General features: G+C 29.4%; 1 protein-coding gene across 4 annotated transcripts in view; it reads left to right on the forward strand.

The window, feature by feature from the left end:
• LOC109608862 (calmodulin-beta) overlaps positions 1–23744 on the forward strand; it is a 91501-nt gene that overhangs the window by 38205 nt on the left and 29552 nt on the right. Inside the window, exons 2-3 of one of the 4 annotated variants that reach the window (XM_049962122.1) lie at positions 12870–13084; positions 23238–23279. The exons of 2 other annotated variants lie outside the window; for them this stretch is intronic. In XM_049962122.1, the coding sequence (XP_049818079.1) occupies positions 12998–13084; positions 23238–23279 (129 nt within the window). In that variant the 5' untranslated portion in view covers positions 12870–12997. The remainder of the gene's footprint in view (positions 1–12869; positions 13085–23237; positions 23280–23744) is intronic. One more of the 4 variants, XM_049962124.1, reaches the window with a different exon arrangement.

Raw genomic sequence — 23744 nt, forward strand, 5'->3', positions numbered from 1 at the left:
TCGATACAAACTATGAATAATAGAGAGATTATAGTAAATTGGAGACGGTGGCATTTATAAATACAATTTTGAAGTAGATAAATTGAATTATTTAAAACATCAGAAGTCTACAGGAATATATTATCAAAATAAATAAGTACATATATATAATAAGTAGTGTGTGTATTCTCCTGCATAAATTAAACAAAATTTTATAAACAACAGAACTCTTTAACCAGTAACATAAATCACTAAATCCCTTAGAATCACTAAATTCCTTAGGAAATTATTGTACTAAAATTAATTAAAATAAAAGAAAAAGAATTTTTACAACAACATTTTTTCAATCAGTACTTGATCGGTTCCCCTTTGAACAATTTCCACTCTCCTTAGTATATTCATAATTAATGAACAAATAAATTTTTGATCCATAACTCATCATTTCTCTAAGAGCATTAGCAAGCTGCTCCAAATTTTGAGATTGATGCTTTCGTGTGTACTTAAATTTGTGTTTAAAGACTGTCCCATACGTGTTCAATTGAATACTGGTGATCACAGGGCCCACTGCATTCGAGTAATGTCACGAAGGGTGTCGTCTACAAAAACGAAATCTGAACCAAATTTTTGAGCAAATAGAGTAATACTTGATTGAATAACAAAATCGTAATATAATCGAGCATTAAATTTTTTTGATTTAACATGAACCTGCTTGTTTCTAAAGAAATTGCAGCCACACTGTTACAGAATCACCTCCAAAAGCAACACTTAGAGCCATATTTTACTCATATCTTTTACCACACTCATCTATGAACAAATAATTACGACATTCGGCTATGATCCATAGTCGGTGATCTCTGGCCCTTGCTTTCCGGGTAACCAGATACTTCCTGTTTAACAGAGTGTGACAAAAACGTCTTCTGGCTCTTCATGCAATCTTTTTCTGTAGCGTCTGTATATAACCTGAATATGAAGACTTTTCTATTTCGTCTAGCAGAAACAATCTGAAAAAGATTCTGTCTTCTTATCGTAGGTCGTCGTGAAGCACCACCATGTCCTATATTGGCATTTCCAGTTTGGTGACTGCTTTGTGAGGCATTATACATTTGGTCTCATGTTGTTGTAGACTCATTCTACAAAATAAGTTTTATACAAAAAAAAAAATATTAGATATAAAAGAAATAGTTTTATTACTGGTCAAAATAAAACGTATTGGAAATTATTATTGTTATTAATAACTTCATAAATTAATATGGAAACATCTTTATATATACAGTGGTGGAAAAAAGTGTGGAATATTTATTTAGTTCTTACAAATGTTACTAATGTTTTCTCAAGTCTTTTGCAAATCTGAACAAATCTCATTTACTGCAAGATCGATCCATTAATCAGAATCATTACATTCACAGGTTTTTACTTCCTTTTTTAATCAAAATCAATTTGATCCGGAAAAAATTATGAAATATTTTATTAACATTAAAAAAAAATAACAATAACTTAAATATTTCTATATTTTGTGGCGTAATCTTTGGCTTCTATCAATGCTTGGCATTTTTTAAGCATATAATCTACCAGTCTCTCCAATGTGTCAACTGGAATTTGCTGCCACTGCTCCTGTGTGGTTTAAAGAAGTTCTTGTTTGTTTTTGTTTGGTGTTTTGTGTTCGGATGCGACAGTCTAATATTTCCCAAAGATACTTAATAGGATTTAGGTAGAGGTTGTCTTATTGAAATAACCAACGAAGTGGCGTCTCTTTGGTAAATGGTAACATGATTGTTTTCGAATATGTCCCTTTATTGAAAACGATCCATTTTAATCTCCACTTCAATCAAGGGTCCAACTTTGGATTTAGAAAAGCATGCGTAGATTTTCAACACCACCTTGAGTGTGGAATTTACACAAAATCTTCGAAACAGCACTGTGTGTATAATTGAGTAGTGCCATTAGTGAATATGGTGTCAGATAAACCCAAGCTTTTCGTTTTGTTCTCTCTAGTAATTAAACAAATTGTTAGAACTAATGTATTATGTTATTTTCTGATATTCTGAATAATTCTCACTTTTTATTCTAATGTTTATTTGATTGGGAAAAATAAATTTCCACACTTATTAATATTTATCATATATTAATATATTTTGTGGAATTTTACGGGTACGAAATTTAATAATGTACTTAAACCAGTCACAATGAAATAGGTATTACTTTAAAAAGTGTTATGAAAATATGCGCTAATATTCAAATTAATGTAATATTATAAAATGTTGAAAAATTAAATTTTAATAGTGAATATATTCTCCTCTACTTCGACGAAGTTCGGCGCAACGTTGGGGCATTGATTGCATCAACCGGCGGATCAAGCCTTGCCGTATATTGTTCCATTCTCTCTGAAGCTGTTGAGTTAATTCTTGAAGGTTATTTGCGGGTTCCAGATTTCTTATACGTTGCCCTAGAATGTCCTAAATATCTTCTATCGAATTCATTTCGAGACTATTCGCTGGCCCCTCCATAAACCCAAATTATGCTCTTCAAAGAAAATTTGAACTTCTCCGACAGCATGTGCATTATATTGTTGTAAAGTGAAATTTGGTCAAACCTAATTCATGAAATATAGAGATATATTTAGTTTTTCGACATTTTATAATATTACATTATTTTGAATATTAGAGCATATTTTCATTTTTGTTACTCTCTTTTCTACAACGGGTGTTAGCTATATATGAATAAAATTCCATTTCGATATATTTATTAAATAAAATGTTACAAACACTTTTTGAAGTGATACATTGTGACTAGTTTATTTTTTCATAAAAATGATATAATAATACAAAAAATTATTACTCGCACGGAGTCCCTTTAAAATTTAATTATAAATAAAGAAGTAGTGTGAGTGATTTGTATCTAGAACGGGCCAAATTGCATTTTTCAAATACTATCAGATTAAAACGTTATAAATTGAATTCATATTTCATAAAAATGCTGATTGATTCTAATCATCATATTATCTATTCCAACCTGCCTTCAAGACCAGTTTCGCTTTAAACAATGAATGGAATGAATTCTTGACAACCACAAACATAACTCGTAATTGACATGAAACATCAACCACACGGACCATTAATCGAATATTAGCCCGCACAATTCATTTCCAAACATATAGACAGATCTTATCCGGTCTCAGTCAGACAACCCCATTGAATCGCCTCCCATGTTCGATCGCAATGTTTGGATGAACTTGTTATGGATGATGGAATGGTTTTTGAGTTTCGGTTTTCTGTAATCTGATTTTCGATTGTAATGCCGCCATTTACAAATGTAAGATCTGTTTTATGCTCATTTAAGATTATCAGATTTCTGAAATTGTAGGTTTTGAAAATTTTAGTAATAACATATCAAATCATTGGCGCAAATTTTATTTTATATATATCAACTTACAAGTACATAAATTTTATAGTGGAAAACTTATATTGATACAGACATAATAAAAATGAAATATTACTTATATCTTTATCTGAAATTAACCGAATCATCTTTCAGGTTGAAGTATGTTAAAAGATCAGATCCTGGCTCATAAGTTATGAAAAGAAAATGTTTCTTTTACTTAAAGACATAGGAGAACCAATAAAGTCTATCTTTTTAAAACTTTTGCAATTTGAAATTGCGACAAGTATAAGATTTCTTTTTTTAAGAAAAACTATTAAATCATGTGCAAAATAGAGTTTCCTGTATTCGAGTACTTTTAAGAATCTACCAAATACAAAGCGAGTTTACGGCTATTTAAATGTGTGTGTATGTGTGTACTGGATCCATACACCAGACAATATTCGGTTATTCGATTACTGGATATTCGGGTACCGCTCATACGAGAACAGTGAGTTATTTAGGCATTCAAGAGTACCTACTCCATCACTATTTAAAAAATTGATGGTAACTCATTGTGTTGATCTCCGGAGGTTGAAATTTGCAGAAAATACAATTGCGTATCAAAAATTGACGAAATTAAGCAAAAGTTTTTTCGGCCGCACCAAATCCACCACTAATGCGATTAGGCAAAGTTAAAGCGCTGTCCAAGTCGGAGGATATTTAATTAAACTTATTGATGAGGGGGGCAGGGATTGCGTGCCTCTCTTCTTTATTAGCCTGACCTAATTCGTCGACGTACTCACTCTTCCTGGCCGGTCAAAGGATTTATTTGCACACACCTAATATACCTGGGATTCCGCCTGAAACCCTCCCATCTGCCATATTACTTTCTGAAGTGCCGCTCGAATCATGTTTGTACTGGAACGCCCGCAATCATCGCGCAGACCGCTTCATTCCACGTTTCAAACACCATATTACGTTTACTATTGACTTTCTGGATGTTTTATTCTCAGTTTGCTTCTCAAAACTTATATAATTATTACGCTTTAACAACTTTTAAAACTCAACTAAATCCAGACAGAAGTAATATTTATTCCGAGTCTTCATAATAATAAATTAAGAAAACATTTAATTAAAATGTAAGGATGAAGGTAATGGCGAAATACTTCAAAAACATATTTCACGTCGGACGACTGATCTTTATGAAGTGTTGGTAAAGAATGACGCCTGAAAAGGAAATACAAGCAATTACCTTTCCCTAATTTTGTTGACGTTTGGATAATATTTGAGGCAGAACTATTTATGTGAATCGATTCAATTTAATAAAATAATTTCATAAGCAATTATTTTTATTTCGATATTCGGTTCTCTTTTCCCTATGCACATAGTTGGTTGATTCATTTTATTACATTACAAAATGACCACATTAAAAACATACTATACAACCTGATGTACGATTAAGGCGTTTATAAAATTCTTGCCACGAAACGCCTTAACAAAAATCCAGTAACAGAATGCCCAGCGAAAGGCCGGACAAAACCGTAATTAAGATCGTATCAGAATTAGCGCTTGCCACTTGATTTATGCACTGCAGGATAATTAATAACGCGATAGATTAACATACCTTCGTCAACCCGACTTTTGAAACCGACACGAAACCTTACGTAATAATAAATTGCATTTTGTTATGAAAACTGGGGTATTTTGATTAAGTCCGTTTATAATTCATTATAAAAATGAAACCTTAACCGACATTACTTTTTAAAAAGTACTTGTGATCTGAAATTAGGAAATGACTCATTTAACATGAAAACACATCTATAATTTTCTCTAAAACTAATATTAATATTGAAAATAATTTCTAGGACGTTCGTAGTTTTTGGTTGTCTCTCTTGAGAAATTCAAATTCAAATTGAATTATACTGTGCTTGTGTATATTAATCTGACTTTATTGTAGGATATTTTAAAGCTGATGAAGTATTTAGTGAAAATTTTCGATATAACAAATTTTATTTAATTTTTATTTATCGATTTTTAGTTCGAACTCATTGTCGTTGTTTGTTAATAGAATTAAAGAAACTCGTGTGCATTTTTAAACAAAAAATTAAACACAAAAAAATTATTTTATTTCAATTTTAGTTAAGTCTGACTTAACTACTTGTTTTCATGATATCATGTTTTAAGTAGTATTTGTTGTCTTCGTATGAAATAAATCAACAAGAAAAACAAAGTCTTTCTAATCAAATCTAAAACACTTTACCAAGAAGGTTACATACAAGCCCAGCCAGATCAAGGATTTAATATGAACCAATCAACAGTCTCCAGAATTCGTTTACGGAAACGGAAAACACAAGAGTACCAGGTCAAAGTATAAGTAGGGTTACAAACCAAGACCCAGATTATTTTATACGAATCCGAACATTGGAGTATATAACTAGAATAAGTAAAGCAAATATCAAAGAAAACTTACAAAAGATGATATCAGGTCAAGAAGGGTGGCCACAGGTTTCTTTCTGATCAAGGAGCACCGGAGGCAAAGACGTGCACTTGAACATGTTGCGTGGAATAATGAAGATTAAGATGAGCCCCTTTCTCGGACGGTAGTGGAATATTTTAATTACAGTGAGTTTAGAAGGCGATATGAATGTAAACGGTCCTTCAGAGTTACTGCTAGTAGACAAAGGATGGCTAATTGCCCAACGGTACTTTATATTTTAGTAAATCATGTTATTCCATTTGCACCATAAATTGGAAATAATTTAATGTTAACACAATAGAATGACATACCGCACATGGGGGGCCTGGTTGATCAGTATATAAAGGATAGACCACTGACTGAGGCAACTTTCAAACCCTCCAAACAATTTAAATGACCTTTTTTAATATTGGTTGAAATTTGACATGAAATATCTCAAGACCAAATTCGGTCAAGAAATATTCGATATTAAATTAATTTTATTTAGTTTAAAACATTTAATTTTGTAGTTTTTTATAAATACATTATTTTTGACGGTTTTCAATACATTTTCTGAATATAATCAACATTTTTATTTTACAAGAAAAAATAACGCGTAACTTCTTTCTGTTCATAATAATAAAAAAAATCACATTATGCATTAATTTTGATGAGCAGCGTATTTTTGCATATATTTCTTATCTAATTTTTAAATTATTTTATTACATTTCTTATAACATAATTCCCTCGTGGGTGTCGCTAAGTTGGTTAACATTACTAAAACAATTTTGAAATTATTTTCCGTATAATTTTTGAATTTTCAAAAAATTAATAATTATTCAAATTCTCCCTTTTAGATTTTGGCCTTTTGTTACAAATATATCTTTCTTTTGTCCTTCCTTTAATTGTATAACAAGGAATTTACATTGGTAAACTTTTCATTCTATTTTTATTTCTGGAAATTAAAAAAATTTATCCATTATGACACTAATTTCAATGAAAATATATAAACTTTCTTTTGCATATTTCAGGGTGCAATATGATGGGCGACGAATACGAAAATATTTCTCTCATATGGATCGTTTTCTATTTAATGCTATATTTCAGTTTTTTATATTAGGATTGTACTTTAACTAGCGTCCAGAGTGAAGGCAATCCGGATGAGACAAAATTCATTAGAGGGCAATTCAATTACTTGTGCAACGGTACTAAAATCGTTTCGATTGTATGAAAAATAAACCGTTACAGTTACAGCTGATGAAATTTCAAATCAATTTCCAGATTCAAATATGACAATTGAATGGAACTTGAAATTTCATCAGCTGGAATTCAGCTCAGCAATTTTTCGTTCGAACGAAACGAATTTAGTACCGTTGCACGCGTAATTGAATTACCTTTCTAACGAAATATAATATATATATTTCAATCTAAATTTTTTCTCTCAGGAGAATTGTTCGACTATCATATTATTAAAGGGGATAAATTAAAAACCTTAACTAACATATTGATTTTTATTTTTTACGGAATTTATAATATTAATGAGATAAAAACAGTCAAACTTTCGTTTAAATACATCTTCAACTAAAAGAAACTTTAACTGCGATGAGCCAACAATAAATAAGAAGTTCTACAATCGTTTACCTGTGCAATTTCACCCCTGCATAATTATTTTGCCTGGCGCACTTTTCATCCGTGGGGATTATGATAAGTACGCTTTCCATTAAAAATAGCCCGAGCCTTCAAATACAACAGTGCTTCATATTTTACTGGAATATTTTGTTTTAAACCCGATACAATTTATTTCCGTTAAAGTTTTTAGGTAAAGTGGATTTAATTTAACCTTTCATTAATATTCAACTGTTTTTAATAAGGTTGAACGTCATTTATATTTGTTTTAAATTTTAATGTGAAAATCTACGCTAATTTTTAAGATATAGAAATTTGCGTTAGAATTGCGTGTTGTTGGTGAGGTACTGCAAAAAATAATATTGTAGATTATGTCACAAATAAAAAGCGATGTAGATATTACTGCAGTATGTTTGAAATACTATTGCGGTTTGTTAAACTTTTATCAACACACGAGCTATTATTGTAAATATAACAATAGAATCGGAAATTAATATTACAACAATTCAATAAATAATAATTAATTGTATTGTGTAAGCAATTTTATTGTGAATGAGCATGAATTGTCAAATTAGCATTAAATTGTGCTTATTGTGTCACAAAACGGATTTTGATCCAACTCTCGTATTAAACATATCCAATTTTGCAATTTCCCTTGATAACTATTTAAAATCATTCAATCTAACATTAAAAATCTATCGTTTCGGTGTACTTACTGCTTAGAAAAAGGATTGCGCTTAGAGAATTATTGTTCTGGAAACAATCCTTTTAGAATGGTTTTGATGTCGGTTGTCGGAGTCTTTAATCACATCAAGAAAAATGAACGTGCTGCTGAACATTTTTGATTACCTCGCGTTTTATCAGGAATGCATCGAAGCTTTCAATTTATAATGGGTGCCTCACACTTTATTAAAAACCACAAGGAACAACTTATTTAGATCTCATCGACATCGATCGATGTAACAGGATTTATTTATGTCTTACTTTATAAACGCTTTCGAAAATATATTTTCCATTCACGTTTCCTAAATCGCAATGCGAAAATAAATTGACTGTTAGCGACAAAAAGGAAAACAAAACCGTTCGCCATTCAGCAGTTTTAAAGTCGCTGAATTTTGTAATAAGCAGCCCACGTTGATGGCTGGTTCGTGGATCGCTTTCGTCGGTTTTTACAGCCTATATTGCAGTTTTCAGACCGGCGAAACTAAATATTACAGCAGACAATAGCATTCTATTCTTTTGCTTTTATTTATTTTTTTTTTTTTCAGTTGTTTCGAATGAGACTTTTGTAGTCAACGACTCGAGGAAACCCCGATTAAATAAACATGACTTCCAGTTGCATGCATGCGATACAACGATATTTTAATTTAAACAATATTTTATATCTCAACATAACTAAAAATATCAATTATTCAATGTTCATAAACAACAAACTGTATATATATAAAATAATCATAATAAACCCAATAAATTAAATTGTCAGTGATGGTTTTATTGATTAGTCAACATTAATAAACGAAGGACGACCTAATAGCTTTCACATGTCTAAATAATTAAACAAGTAACATTGGTATTTGCCTCGCAACATTTTAATTAATTCAGCTAAAATACCGAGTGTATATTAACAGAGAAATTCCGGAAATCCGTTTTCATTTTGGCATTTGTCGGTTTATAATAAGGATACAAAGTTGTTCGTTCCCAACATCGACACTTTGTCTTAAAACGGGCACCGTTAAAAATGACTGAGGCAATTTGTTTCTGCGGACATGGTAGTTTAGTTCTGAATTGCAAACTTCACGGCCTCAATATTTCAACAGGTTGAAACATACGTTTCAGGGTAATAAAATAAAAAAATAAAATCAAATAACAGGTAACTTATTGTTCCCTTATCTACAATTGTTTTTACAAAAACTTCAATGATAAAAATGCCATTACCTGGCAATTATCTATTGAATGTTTGATGCACACCACACTTGTGGACCGCAAGGAATAAATCGACCTATTTGCACAAATACACAAGTTATAGAAAATAGTAATCGATATGGAATAATGGCGTTGAATTAAATTGGGGAGTCCAATGATAAATAAATTATTCCCAACTAAATATAACCAGACATTTACATGATTTAATAAATTTATCGAAAATTTGACTAGTATTTAGATATTTTATTTAATAAATTTGTATAAATATTATTTTCATTTTCTATAACTTTTTTAAATTAATTTTACCTAAAATTTTCTCATTAGGAAATTTTATATACGAAATCTGAATTAACATTAGTTGAAGGATAATTCTAATATAATTTTATTTTATAGTCGATTTAATAAAAGATGATTACAGAATCAATTTTATTTCTTTTTAGTTTATATGTATTTACATATTTTAAAATTGACAAAACATATCATTAAATTAAACCAAATATATTAAAAAAAATTAATAATAAACTTTTCATATTTCCTAATTTATATAATGGTACAAAATATGTTAGCATTTTCATGATTTTTAATTTTTAGTTTTAAAAATTATTTTCCTCTTTAAAGGTTCCCTGTTTTTTATATGAAAAGCAGATTATGAGTATTTTTCAATATGTATTTTAATAACTTAATACCTTTCAAATTCTCGATTTGTGGAAATAAATTCAGCAAAAAAAGCATTTTTGTCACATTATCTAATAAATGATGTAATATTTTTACATGTAACAGAGTAAATTTTCAATGACAAGGAAATTCATTAAAATAAAATCTAAAAATGAAATATATTATTCATTTTTAGATTTCTTTATACTGTTTTAGGATGGTAAGACATTTATAAATACATCGAGAACTGAACGACAAGACCTTGTAACTTGTGAATTTTACAGGAGAGCAATTAAATTTATCATTATCCAAAAATTTAATTCTAGCTATTTTTGTTTAAACCATTTACATGTACATGTTTAATACACCCTTATTAAGGATGTGATATACGTTTGATTTTTATAATTCACATCTTGCGAGAATAATCTCAATTTTAATAACTTTGAGGTTCACGAGGTACTGTCTTTTATCCCTCGATATATGTTTATTTATAGAGTAAAACATTGTTTTAATTGCATATAATTTTTTGCTTGTTTTTTGAGTTGCTATACATTTTTAAAATAAAAAATATTATGAATTTAGAAAGTTTTTGTATTTGGAGTTCTGTATTTCAAAAACTGTTTTTTATTTATTTTACTAATCATTTTCTTTTATCTTATAATGTTATTTTAATTTTCTATAACTAAATTTAATTTAAAATTTTCTGTTTATATCTTTTAAATATTATGTATTTTTCATTGGAAGATACGAAATCTGAATTAACATTAAAACTTATTTCTTTTCCTATCATCATTTTATTTTACAGTTAATTTAAAAAAAAAAAAGTATTTTCCATAAAGTAGCATTACATTATTATTTAAAAATTTCAATAATATAATACTTAAACTATTAACATTTTCTGATTCGAATAGTTTTTATGATTTTTAATTTCTGTTTTTATAAATTATTTTCCTCCATAAAGATTATATATTTTTTTTTTTAAATGAAAAACAGATGAATTTAGTATTTTGATATTTTTCAATATGTATTTTAATAACTTAATTCCTTTCACATTCTCGTTTCACATTTAACAGACTAAATTTTCAAAATTTTGTCAAGGACATTTATTAAAATAACATATATTTCACTTTTATATTACTATTTAGAATGGTATGTCATTTATAAAAATATATGATTTAATTGTCTTTCTTGAATTCCTCTACTTTATTTATAAATTAAAAAATATTATGAATTTAGAAACTTTTTTATTTGGAGTTATATGTTTTAAAAGCTTTTATTTTATTTATTTTACTAATGACTCAAAAGATTATTTTATTCATTATTTTCTTTTTTCGTAAAATTAAAAATATGTTAGAGGCCTATTTTGATAACGGAATGTAAAATTACATTACAAAATCTTTAAAATATATTTCAAATTTTGGTGAATGCCAATATAAACATTTTCTGTTTATAAAATATTAAAAATTACTTAGCAGTGAGAGTTTTTCATTAATTTAAGTACTACTTTGTAAATTAATATTTTTTTTTACTTGTCCCTTGTAAATTGTAAAATTAAATTACAAATTGACAACTTTGAAATACTGCTGGCAAAAATAGAAGATACTTCAGTTCGATTAAAAAGAGGAAATTGGCAAATGTGTATTCTCATGTTTTACACAATTAAAATAAAATTTAACAATGCAGTGCTTTTTAAAAGTGTAACAAAAAAATAAAGTAAATTTAATTGCAAAATAAAAGATTCTCAAAATTGGTTCAATATCTTGTAGGGTCACCTCTAGCATGCTTCGTAATAAGTTATCAATCGTATTTTGAGAAATATTGTCACAGAGTTGAAGTAAGACATCCCATAACTGAATATCTAACATCTTTTGAACAACATCCTACATGTGTACGTTGTCGTCTAAAAATTGGAATTCCGCTCCTACCTCTTCAGAAATAGGGTTGACAATGTTTGTGATGATGTCTCTTCTGGCGTCTGACCACCTAGAGCGATGCTACCCTAAACCATTATCGAGCCTCTTCTAAAAGTGTGAACTTCTTTGACAAATCCGCAATACATTGGAAATTTTTTTGGCCTCCACGTTCTAACTCTGGATTCATCCTAATACAGCCGGCGTTCCTTTCGACCACCCAATGTTGCCTCTCTCGCGTCGACCATACTCCTGAACTAAGCGGTCTTCTACACACAAAACTGACTTTGTAAAGTCATTTCGAATGGTTATAAAAGATACTTTTCTACTAGTGGCGACGTGGAATCAGAATAGTATTAAAGTATAATTTCACTTATCACACTCTGTGATGTTCCCATCGCTATCACAATATCGACTTGGTACATACCACCCTGAATCATACCAGCTGCCCTCAACTTCACTTATATAATGTAAGGGTATAATTGTTTACCGTACAACTCGAGAAAATAAGAAAAACAACTAAAATATTTAAATCATTTACCAATAATAAGGAATTGTTTTGAATTTTTTTATTTGAAACGTCTTGAAACGTTTGCCAAATAAGAACGTTGTATATTAAACAAGAAAATTTTCAAAAGCATAGGTAGCAAAAGTTCACTATGGTTTACTTTTTGCCGCCAGTTTATTTATTAAATTTTGGTGAATGCGAGACCATACTATAAATATATTTTCTTTTCAGTTTTTTCTTGGATTTTTTTGATTTTGAAACATGAAAAGTTACTTAAGTATATATTTTTAGATTTCTAGTATATTGATAGATATCCAATTGTCAAATCCCAAATATGGCGAAACCATTTAAAATTATGGCGGATGCGCAACACAATATGATCCCATTATTACCACCATTTTCGAAAATATCTTGAAAAATACTTGTGAACCATCGAATCCTTATTATTTTTTTCTAGATAATTGTTAAAAGTATATACAGCGATTCCGGCACATAAATCTAATGTAGTGTCAATTAATCAAGCAATAAACAGTACAAATTGATGCACAGTCAATAAATCGAAACAGAAGACGAAAACAAGGAAAGATGGCTTTCGCAGCGGCCCGCATGATATTAAAAGACAAAAGGAGGAAACCGTCGAGGGAGGAGTTCGTGCCGAGGAACAGGAGCAAGGTAAAATAAATCGGAAATATTACTGCAATAACCACCATTTTATTCCATCGAGTGAAACATATTTCTCGTATCGCTGTCCTTAATTTTATTGTTGTTGTAAAATTTTCAGATTTTGTTTCATTTTAAGAACAGGAATTTCTCAAGAAGGCGTTTGTCATTTTCTACGTATTACTACAAACAAATATTTCTGTTGATTTTACGTTTTTTTGTGCTAACTAGGAATTCGCCCACGTGTCTAACGAAAACACGACGAATTAATATGTGAAAAGGCGGATTGAAATGGCGAAACGATGTTATCGAATCCGACGCTGTTTATTTGATAATGTAATTTATACACACGCAACTATAAAAGCTGTGATCTATGTGCTAAATGTGTCACAATTTACGATAATTTACGACAGGTTTTTGGTAAAATGAAAATTACGTAATGCTGGCGTGTTATAGTTAATGTCCATTTTAGAATCGCGTGGAGTGCTTAACAGGCTAAAATCGAAAATATTTTATCATTAATCTGTTCTGTTTACCAAAATTATTAAATAACGGGTTGGTCTACAAATACTAGAGAAGAGACGGATTAATTCCATATATTTACAAAACTGTATAAAACAGATTTGTAGACATGCATATGCACAGTTGTGTAAATATAATTTAACTTTGTAAATAAAATGTAAAATGAAATTTTAATGAAAAAAAATATTTGCAGTTTTAGAGGCAAAAACAAGCATTACAATTAATGTATAATTTAATGTTTTAAATAAAACCAGATATTTCACTTCTCATTTAAAATTGTATTAATATAATAACTTGATGATGAATGATGAATACAACGTTCAAAATATATAATATATTTTTGGTCAAAAATATTAAAATTTTATTCGCATATTAAGTTGTTAAATTATTTATGAATGTGTACAATGAACATTGTTTAATTCAGTACATATTTATTTATTTGTAATTTTCAAGTTTAACATGATTTTCAAAATCTATATAGAAATGTTCTAATTATATAAATATATTTTAACGTATAACTAAATTAATATTAGGTTGTCAAGAAAGTTATTGCGTTTTACAGCATTAAAAATAAAATCGAAATAAGAACCATTTGAGATAAGACATTTTTGCTAACGAGAAACGAGCTGAATTGTACCAGTAAAATATAACTCTTGGATTCTGGAAGCGAAGTCATTCAAGGCGTTTTGACAAAATTTTGATTTTTTAAAAAAGTAATAATCAGTTGGCGAAAGGTTTGGTTGAGACAAGTAGATGAGGCAGATATTTGTACCCTAATTCGTGTAACTTTTACAGTGTCAGTTATGCAAGGTGTGGGTGAGCATTGTCATGAAGAAAAATTGGTCCCTTTCTGTTGACTAATACCGGGCACACACAGTTCAATTTCTGGTGCACTTCATCAAGTTGTTGACAGTATTTCACCACCATAATTGTTTCATCAAAATTCAGGAAGATGTAGTGGATCACACCGGCAGCTGATCACCAAACAATCACCATTTTTTGACGTAACTTCGTTTTTGGAAAATGTTTGGGGGCCTAATTGCAGTCCAACCATTGTGAGAAACATCGCAGATTGTAGTAGAGTATCCACTTTTCATCACCAGTCACAATCCAATCGAGAAACAGCTCATTCCCGATGCGTAAAAGAATATACGACACTTCATAACGGCGGTTTTAGTGATTTTTGTTCAATTCGTACGGCACCCATTTGTTGAGCTTTTTGGAGTTTCCAATCCGTTTTAGATGATTGAAAATGGTGGTATACATTACGTCTAATTAAGCAGCAAGCTCTCGAAGGGTGGAACGCGGATTGATTTCAACTAAGAGCCCCAATTGGTCGTTGTTTACATCAGATGACCGATTGCTGTGCTATTCATTTTTATAGTCTCGCCCCCACCCCAGAATTTGTGGAACCACCACTGTGCTGTATGTTTGTTAGTGTTTCCTAGACCAAACTCATAGTTATGTGGTGGGTTGATTCGAGCAGTTTGTGAAACAAGAAAATTGTTCATCCATACATTATTCAAAGTTCTAAATAGATAGCAAAATTTCAAATAAAAATGAGTTTATACATTTAGATAGATGTGCTTGAAACCTGTATTTGACCGAATATTCAGCACTAAGAAACCAAATAATAGAAAACGCAATAACTTTCTTGACAATCATTAGATTATTATTATTAAACTATGACATGTTAAATATATAAAAATATAAATATATAACCTCAAATAAAATAATTAACCAATCCAATTCACAATTAAATATTTTAAATTTAATAACGTTTCCAAAATAAAAAATATGGACAATAATAAAAATAAAACATTTATAAACGACCATAAGTAAAATACGTAAGTGGATTTTAATTCGATCCACATTTATTTATTTTATTTTATTTTTCAAATATAATGAGATTTTAAAAATACAATATCTAGTTGTTATAATTAAATAAATATCATATATTGTGTATAATGTATTAATTAATTAATAACTTCAATATATTCTTAATAACATTAATAATTAAATGACCTTAAATAAAATACTAAACGATTTTGTAAATTTAAATAAAACTCTTACTTAAACATAAATTTTAATTTACTTTACATTTATATATTTTAATTTATAACGACGAAAATTTTTGACCCGTTATAAACAAAGTAAATAAAATGTTTATGTTAAACTTAAATAATCTCTTTGGTTAATTTTTATTCATGAACATACCGATTGTTAATTAAAAGTATCTAAATCATTTAAAATCTACATTCTTAGTTCTATTCTTTAATTTTCTTAATTGCTTCTCCTTCCATTTATTCTCGTCACGACTAATTTATGCTTTGAACTGTGTTTCATGCATTTAAATAATAACACATTTACGAATTTCTGAGATAAACTGTTCAATATTTTAAATGTAATTGTTAACGTTAAAACTATATATTTATAAGTAAACTTTAAATCACGAGACGGATTTGGTTCTGAAAAGGACATGTCCCCGGGGCCGGTTTTGGCCTAAGTCTCGTGTTCACCTATTTAACAGTTCGATTAAATGAATCCCTTAAGTTTGAAACTTGACTCGTATCGACAGACAATCGAGTGAGCGCTGTATGATGTACCGAGGCCGTAATCGATTCTTAATTTCCGGTTTGGAATTCAGCCGCTCCGGGATACAAATCACGTATCGTACTCGAAACATGGGACACGAGCCAAATTTCTGCGGCGCGCATTTTCACTACGGCCCAATTTTGTGTGTTCGGTCTTAATCCAGGTACGAATTATAATGCCGAAACAAGTCATTGTCCAAACAAGCCATGTAAATGTGCAACCGCATATTTCTAACGTGGAGTGGTTAGAATACCGCAGGTAGAATCAAAAGTTTGCTGAAATATCGCGTTCGGTAAACAAAAGTTTGCGGTAAACGGCGGTAAGCGGCTTGCACAGATTTAAACGACATTAGTCCTGCTTTATGCAGTGCTCAAGGTTCAAAGCTTTTGCCTTCTCTGCACGAACACACAGACCGAATCCTCGAAAGTGATGTTTAAAGGATCTAATTGCCCCCAACCTCGTTTCATCTGCTCCATATACACGGATTCTTGTATAAACAATGTGGAAAATGTTTATTATTATAACTTTAATACTTATTAATTAATGGAAGTTATTTTTTACAAAATTATGTGAATATTCACAATATTCTTTAATTAGATTAGAAAGTATGTACTGAGGATGATTTCCTTGAACTCGTGGTTATAATTATAATAAAATTGTTATTGCGAAAAATATTAATCTACTATCATAGGCAACTATTCAAAGTACAGGCCTCACTGAAAACAATTCACATTCTAAAGTTGTCGTTTCTATAGCAGTCTTTGCCGATGTTGCAATTTGAGAAGATGCACGCAATAGAAACGGTAAGAAAGAAGATCATCTTGTACTATAAACACGTAATCGGAGTGACTGAGTGGTCACAAAGTGATAGCGTAGAGCTAAAATTCTAAGAAGTCAATCTTGACGTTCGTTTGTTGCTTGTCGTCTTCCTAAACTTAATGCACGTCGGTCACAGCAGTTCCAGACAGTACTTCGACTCCGGTTCATTCAATTAGTAATTTCCACAAACGAATGTTCTGCCTCTTTAAGCCAATAATTACTCTCTGTCAAACTCATATAGGTAATTAAAAGATAAAATATAAAATGAATGAAAGAATCCTTTAAACACCACCAAAGTAAAATGAAAAGTGAATAGTTTTCTACATTATACGAATTTAACACACAAAAATTGTACAAAACAAAATAGAAAGAAAAAATGAGTTAACACAACAAATTTTATTAATTACTCTAAAATTGAACCACTGGATCTGTGTTTCATTCTCTACGTCATTGTGAATATTTTAATTAAATATTCCAATGGTTGAAATTTTTTTTAATTATTTTTACAATTTTTTATCAGTAGTTAGCATCAATTTAAATTACATTTTATAAATTTATGAAAGTTGACTGTGAATTTCACTGATTTATTATGTATTAAAATTATAACTGTATAAAAAATTAGAAAATAAAAAAATAATAATATCTATTTTATTTGCATTTTTCGTCCAATTTTTACAATTTTTTTTTAAATTATGAAGCATATATATTTATTTGTGGATAAAATGTCATGTTTTTTGGATAAAATCAAAACTTATAGGGTATGAAAATTTAAGAAATCATACTATCAAAATTTTCATAGCAAATGTCATGTTTTTTGAAATAAAACCAAAACCTGTAGAGTATGAAAATTAAAGAAATCATACTATCAAAATTTTTATAGCAAATATAACTCCTCTACAGGATTAAGCATCGGTAGAAAAGGGTATATACCAATATTCATAAAAAAATTATGCATTATGCGGAAAATTATATATTATATTAATTATACTACACTTATACAAATTGTATTTGTTTGCACTAACCCACCGTTCAATTCAATGCATTTGTCATAGTTCGTTGTAGAATTAATGAATCATGGAAATTACCTCAGAACAATTGAGAAAAGTAACCACGAACTTAAAAAAGGTATAATAAATGTATTGAATTGAACGGTGGATTGGTGAAACCAAACATAATTTAAATGGTATTAACTTTAGTATACGTACAGTATTATTATATTATAAAGTACTATAATATTCCAATTTTCCGTCACTAGTTTACTCCATAATCTATTTGATTAAAGAAATAAATTCATAAGAAGAATACAATTTTTCATTTTCCTGCGAATTATGATTATGCATAACTTTTTTTATGAAATTTGGTATATACCCGTTTCAGGGGGTGCTTAATCTAGTGACGTAGATTGATCTTTTTTTCAAAAACGTATTTTTTAATGTTTTTTATAAAACTTGCAATTAATTAATAAAATTGTACAAAATAAAGGACAACATTTTACATGCAAAAGGTATTGTAAAATGATTACACTATTTTTAATATTTATCAATTTTGTGTCATCTGTGACTTTAATTATTGCAAAAAATACTATTATGAATAACGTTCATCCATATTATTAATAACTGTGGGGTCGATATTTATTAATTTTGGTTATCACATAAGTTACTAATAAAAAACTTTTTAAGGCATAATAAACAACTTAACAGTAATTTAGTCATAGAATCGTTAATGTTGAATATTTTTTCATCAAACTTGGTATAAATCTATTTTTGAAGTCGTCAATTCTAGTGACTTAAGCGGATTATATAGCGCTAATATAAATTCTGAATTTGATCTAGTAGTCTTCTATTTAAAAAAAAAACTGGATTACACTTAGCTTCAAAATACATCTTTCCCTCCACTACATTAAAAAAAATCGTCAAAATAGCTCCATAAATAAAAAGTGGCCCGCTTTCAAATGAGTCACTTTTTTTTCATTAAATTACAAAAATACGTATTAAAAGATCAAATTGTACAAAATGTTATCCTATAAACTCATGGATTCATACTTGATTTTTGACATAATGTATATTATATTCGTCTCAAATCTCGAAGAAAAATTCGATATTGACTATATATATATATATAGTCAATATCGAATTTTTCTATATATCCAGTTGATACACGTAAATCTTTTCCGCCAATATGTTTGTTTCTTATAGAGGCGTCATATGGGAACAACCCACCGTTTCATTTAGCAGTACGGCAACACTATTGGAAACACATTTGCAGTTGATAGATGCGTCCATCGATATGCGAATGCGAGAGAATGAGGAATTTTCTCGCATTTTATTTTCTGCAAGTTGCGGGTAAACAGTCGGATAAACGAAGTCGAGGGAAGTTTTATTTTACAAAACTGGAAACGGAGAAACTGTTAGTTTTTAAATGTCCGACCTCTGTGCACCCCACATTTTTATCGTATCATCGGATTTTATTATATATATATATATATATATATATATATATATATATATATTTAGATTGACGCATTAATTTTGTTCTTTTAAATCTCTTGTCTTCCATTTACGCAAATTCTTTGGCCCCGAGCCAAAATAAAAACCCGACAAAAAATCCGCGTCAAATTTGTTTTCGGGGTGGTTTGTTGACTTTCCGCGATTACAATATAAATAAAGCCGACAATCTTATTACAAAACGTTGCAGCTCGAGGCCGGACTCCGGGCCCGACTCAATAATAATTCACTGTAACACGCCTGCCCGTGAAATATTACACGGGCAGGAATTTTAAATAAAACTGTAAGACGTACAGTCACCATTACGCCGGATTATTATTCTCCCACATAAATTTTATGCTGTCGTGAATATTTCAGCGTTACTGTAAAATACTTAAGATGCGAGATTCCGTAACTAGACATGCATTCGGTTTTATTTGGTTTCGAATTGACACTGGGGCACTATCATTATTTTATATTTGAATGTTCCGTTCGTGCAAGAGAATCGTTCGCCATGAAGTAAATTTTCCAGATCGTCCCTCGATATTACCTGGATTATCCTTTTTAAGGAGGATATATTTTTATCTTATTCAACATCCCCGGAATAACTCTGGCACAGAAATTGCTTGGTGAAAAAGTGCGTGGATTGAGCCTCCCATGCCAATGTTAGACGGGTGCCCAAATAACAGTGACTTCTGTACCCGTAATTTATTCATGACATTTTTTTTTCAAGAGGTCAATTAAAAGCATCGATTGTTTTTTAACGAATGTACACGGGAGTAATGGAATAGGGATTCGCTTCAATTTCGAATTGTTTACGAATTATTTTTTACTCAGTCTCCGGACATTTAATTTTAAATGGGTTCGAGCCACCGTTTGCACAAGCCAATCTATTAATTTGTAATAGTATAAAACAACAACTCGACGTTAAAATTATGTTAACCCCATTTTTCGATCGACTGATTGGTTTTGAGCTTAACAGATTGTAAACACGAGATTTTAAATTTCAAATTTAAGTACATGAAACGTGTAACGTCGATTTTTATCGAGACCGACCGTGACATTTTAGCATTTAACTCTTGTTCTTTTTCAGTATTTTTTTCCAATATTTGAATTATCTGTTTTATTTTATCTAATAGATTGAATGAGCGGCGTAATTTTGATGTGTTTGTCCGTTTGGTACAACAATGTAAAAATGCCAAACATTTTCAGGCTTAAATCAGATTTTATGTTATGAAACGCTTTCCGATAATCTGTCCAAATGAAACAGAATTTCAAAACTAGAATGATTCGTTTAATTAAACTGTTGAATTTGACGGACGCCATGCGAAAACCTCTCGTCCAACAAAATAGTGCTTATCTAAGTAAATGAGAACGTTTATTTTAGTCTAGGAAACTTTTTCATTATTATTAAATAATGACTGTTTAAACTTTGAAAATACTGTGATATGTCTACATATGTTTTGGAAATTTTAAATTATTTGGCCATATTTTTTAGTCTTTAACCTTGTTTACTACAACAATTTATTTTTTTTTAAATCCATGTATTATAATAAATTTAAATTATTACAAATGGGTAATTGAAACATTTCCAAAATCAAAACATATATGAAAATTGAAGAAATCATAATAGAAAATCTAATTACAATACTGGATTAAGCACCCTCTAAAACCGGTGTATGCCAAATTTCACAAAAAAGTTATACATATTCATAATTCTCTAAGTTCAAATTATATTCCTCTTAAGAATTTATTTCCTTTAATAAATATGGAAAAACTGTCAAAATTAGCACAAATTACCTTAGTTTTCAAGAATATTGTAATACAATTGTAATAATATTATTCTAACACTAAGACTTCTAATAACCAAGTTTTATTTGATTCCACCAATCCACCGTTCAATTCAATGCATTTATTATATATTTTTTGAAAGTTCTAAGTTATTTTTTTCAATTCATTTGGGGTAATTAATTCTACAATGAAAATTTATGTTTTAAGACTATTAGTTAGTATAAGTATAGTATAATTAGTATAGTATTATTAGTATAATATTCCAATATTGTTGAAAAATAAGACAATTTTTTATGAAATTTATACTTTATTTCAAAGGATGCCTAATCCAGTGGTGTAGTTAAATTTGCTACATGATTTAATATGATTTCTTTCATTTTATGCCAAATTGCCCAGTAGATTTTGGATCCAAAAACATGACATTTTGTCTGTGAGTACATATCTTCGTGATTTACAATTGAAAAAAAAGTTAAAATACAAATTTTATTAGAGTATTCCGCTTTCAAATGAGTCACACTGTATATAATATGTAACTTTTTTATTTTTAATTATAATTTATTGAAAGATATTATTTTCTGTCTGTGTTTTTATAAAAAAAATAGTTGTACATTTATTTTAAAGTTAATAGGTGAAATATAAAAAATCTGTGAGAGAAAAATATGTTATTAGTTTCTCTCATTTATTAATTATAAAATTATTATAATAGATCTCAATGAGGTGACAGAAAACAATTTTTATATAATATTTATTATTGTCTATCTTCTGGTGTTATATTGTTAAGTAAAAAAACACGGGGATGTTTCTATTTCAAATGGGCCAAACAATTTTGGCTTATTGTATCAATTATGTAAATTGTCCTTATCTTTACTTAATATAAAAAGTATTTATTTGTAGTATTGCACAAAGCATAAAATTGTAAATTACAACACAATTCGTTAATAAAAAAAGAGTTGACAGCTCTTTTACATTTTATCATAAAAATCAATGTTGACAAAGTTAATATGAAATCCTCAATTTCAATTGTAGACAGGGAAAATCCTTCCAAATCCTTTCATATCTCTACATATATTTTGTATCGATTTCAAAAACGGTCTGGAGGTAACGCATATATTACCAAAAGAGATTTCATATAAAATATCTTAGATAACGGATTTTTCCATTTTCAATCTATATTCATGTTGGTTTAGTAATACTAATTACAATAGCATCAATTTATATTTTAGTTTGTATTTGTGTTGGTAGTTTGTATCTAGATAGATATTCCGTTTGTTAAAATTTAATATCAGCAGTAATTGAAACATTGACTTTAAAGGACCAACTCAATGCAAATTATAACAACTGTAATTTAATACAAACTTCGATAATTACATTTGAACATGATATTCATGGAAAATATAAGTAAGACGCTATAACTTTTCGAATTTAATTTTATACATAATTAATGTATCTGCATAGTTGAATCATATCATATTTCTGACCGGCATTTTATTTTAATATTCATTATTTAGTTGCCTTGAAATAAAATGTTTGAAATACAGAAAATATCACAATTGACAAGAACACAATGCAGTATTATGCTTCAAAAAATAATTATTTCCACTGTTACAATGCAGTCTGCAATAAAAGAAATTTAAAACGAAGTGTGTCTTATAGAATATAAAGCTTCATTAATATTTTCTCCCTTCATTGTCTGCCCAGTGACAAAATAAAAGAGCTCACGTAACTTAAACTTTCTATAAATATAATTGAGAAGATATAGTAGAACAAAAATGAGTAAATCGTGAAATTGTGGCAGGAGTTTTAGCACAGAAATTTTAACGTCCATCGTGCCTTTTGTATGCCAGGCTGTGCAGACTGCGTCTTCTACTTTTGTGATCTTCTTCACCTTCACCACATCATCCAATTCATTCTTCTCTCCTCTCACTTTCTTCCAGCTGACTTGTTATTTTTTCCAGGCGCGCAGTGGCAGCGCTAGTAGCTATAGAAGTCTGAGTCAGGTAAATTTGGTCAGTTTGGCTAGACTTAGACTAGACCATTAGGGATTTTATTAGATTTAAACATAGAAGGTGCTCAGTTAAAATGTATATCTACGTTACTTCTTGGGATTAGAGAAGTGGCTTAAAAATAATGAGCAACTGCGTTGGTTACTCATTATTTTTGAACAGGTTTTCATAGTTTTCATACAAAGTGCTACTGCTTGCCTGTTTTCCTCTATATTCCTGTATGTTGAAGCGTTTGTAACGACGACAGTAATAGGTTTATTACGATCTCTTTTGCATTTTGCTTCGATAGCTTGTTTTTATGAATTAGTTAAAATAGACATTTTTTATCAAACGCTAGTAGAGTTTGCCCAAGTTGACAATTGCCTTGAACTGTCCCACAAGCAACTTAGGCAATCTGTAGTGGTTACTTCTATTTCTGCTTGATTATTTTTCCCTTTCTGCATCTTGTTAGTTACAAAT

The sequence above is a fragment of the Aethina tumida genome, chromosome 1 (assembly GCF_024364675.1).
Source record: "Aethina tumida isolate Nest 87 chromosome 1, icAetTumi1.1, whole genome shotgun sequence".
Lineage (NCBI taxonomy): Eukaryota > Metazoa > Arthropoda > Insecta > Coleoptera > Nitidulidae > Aethina > Aethina tumida.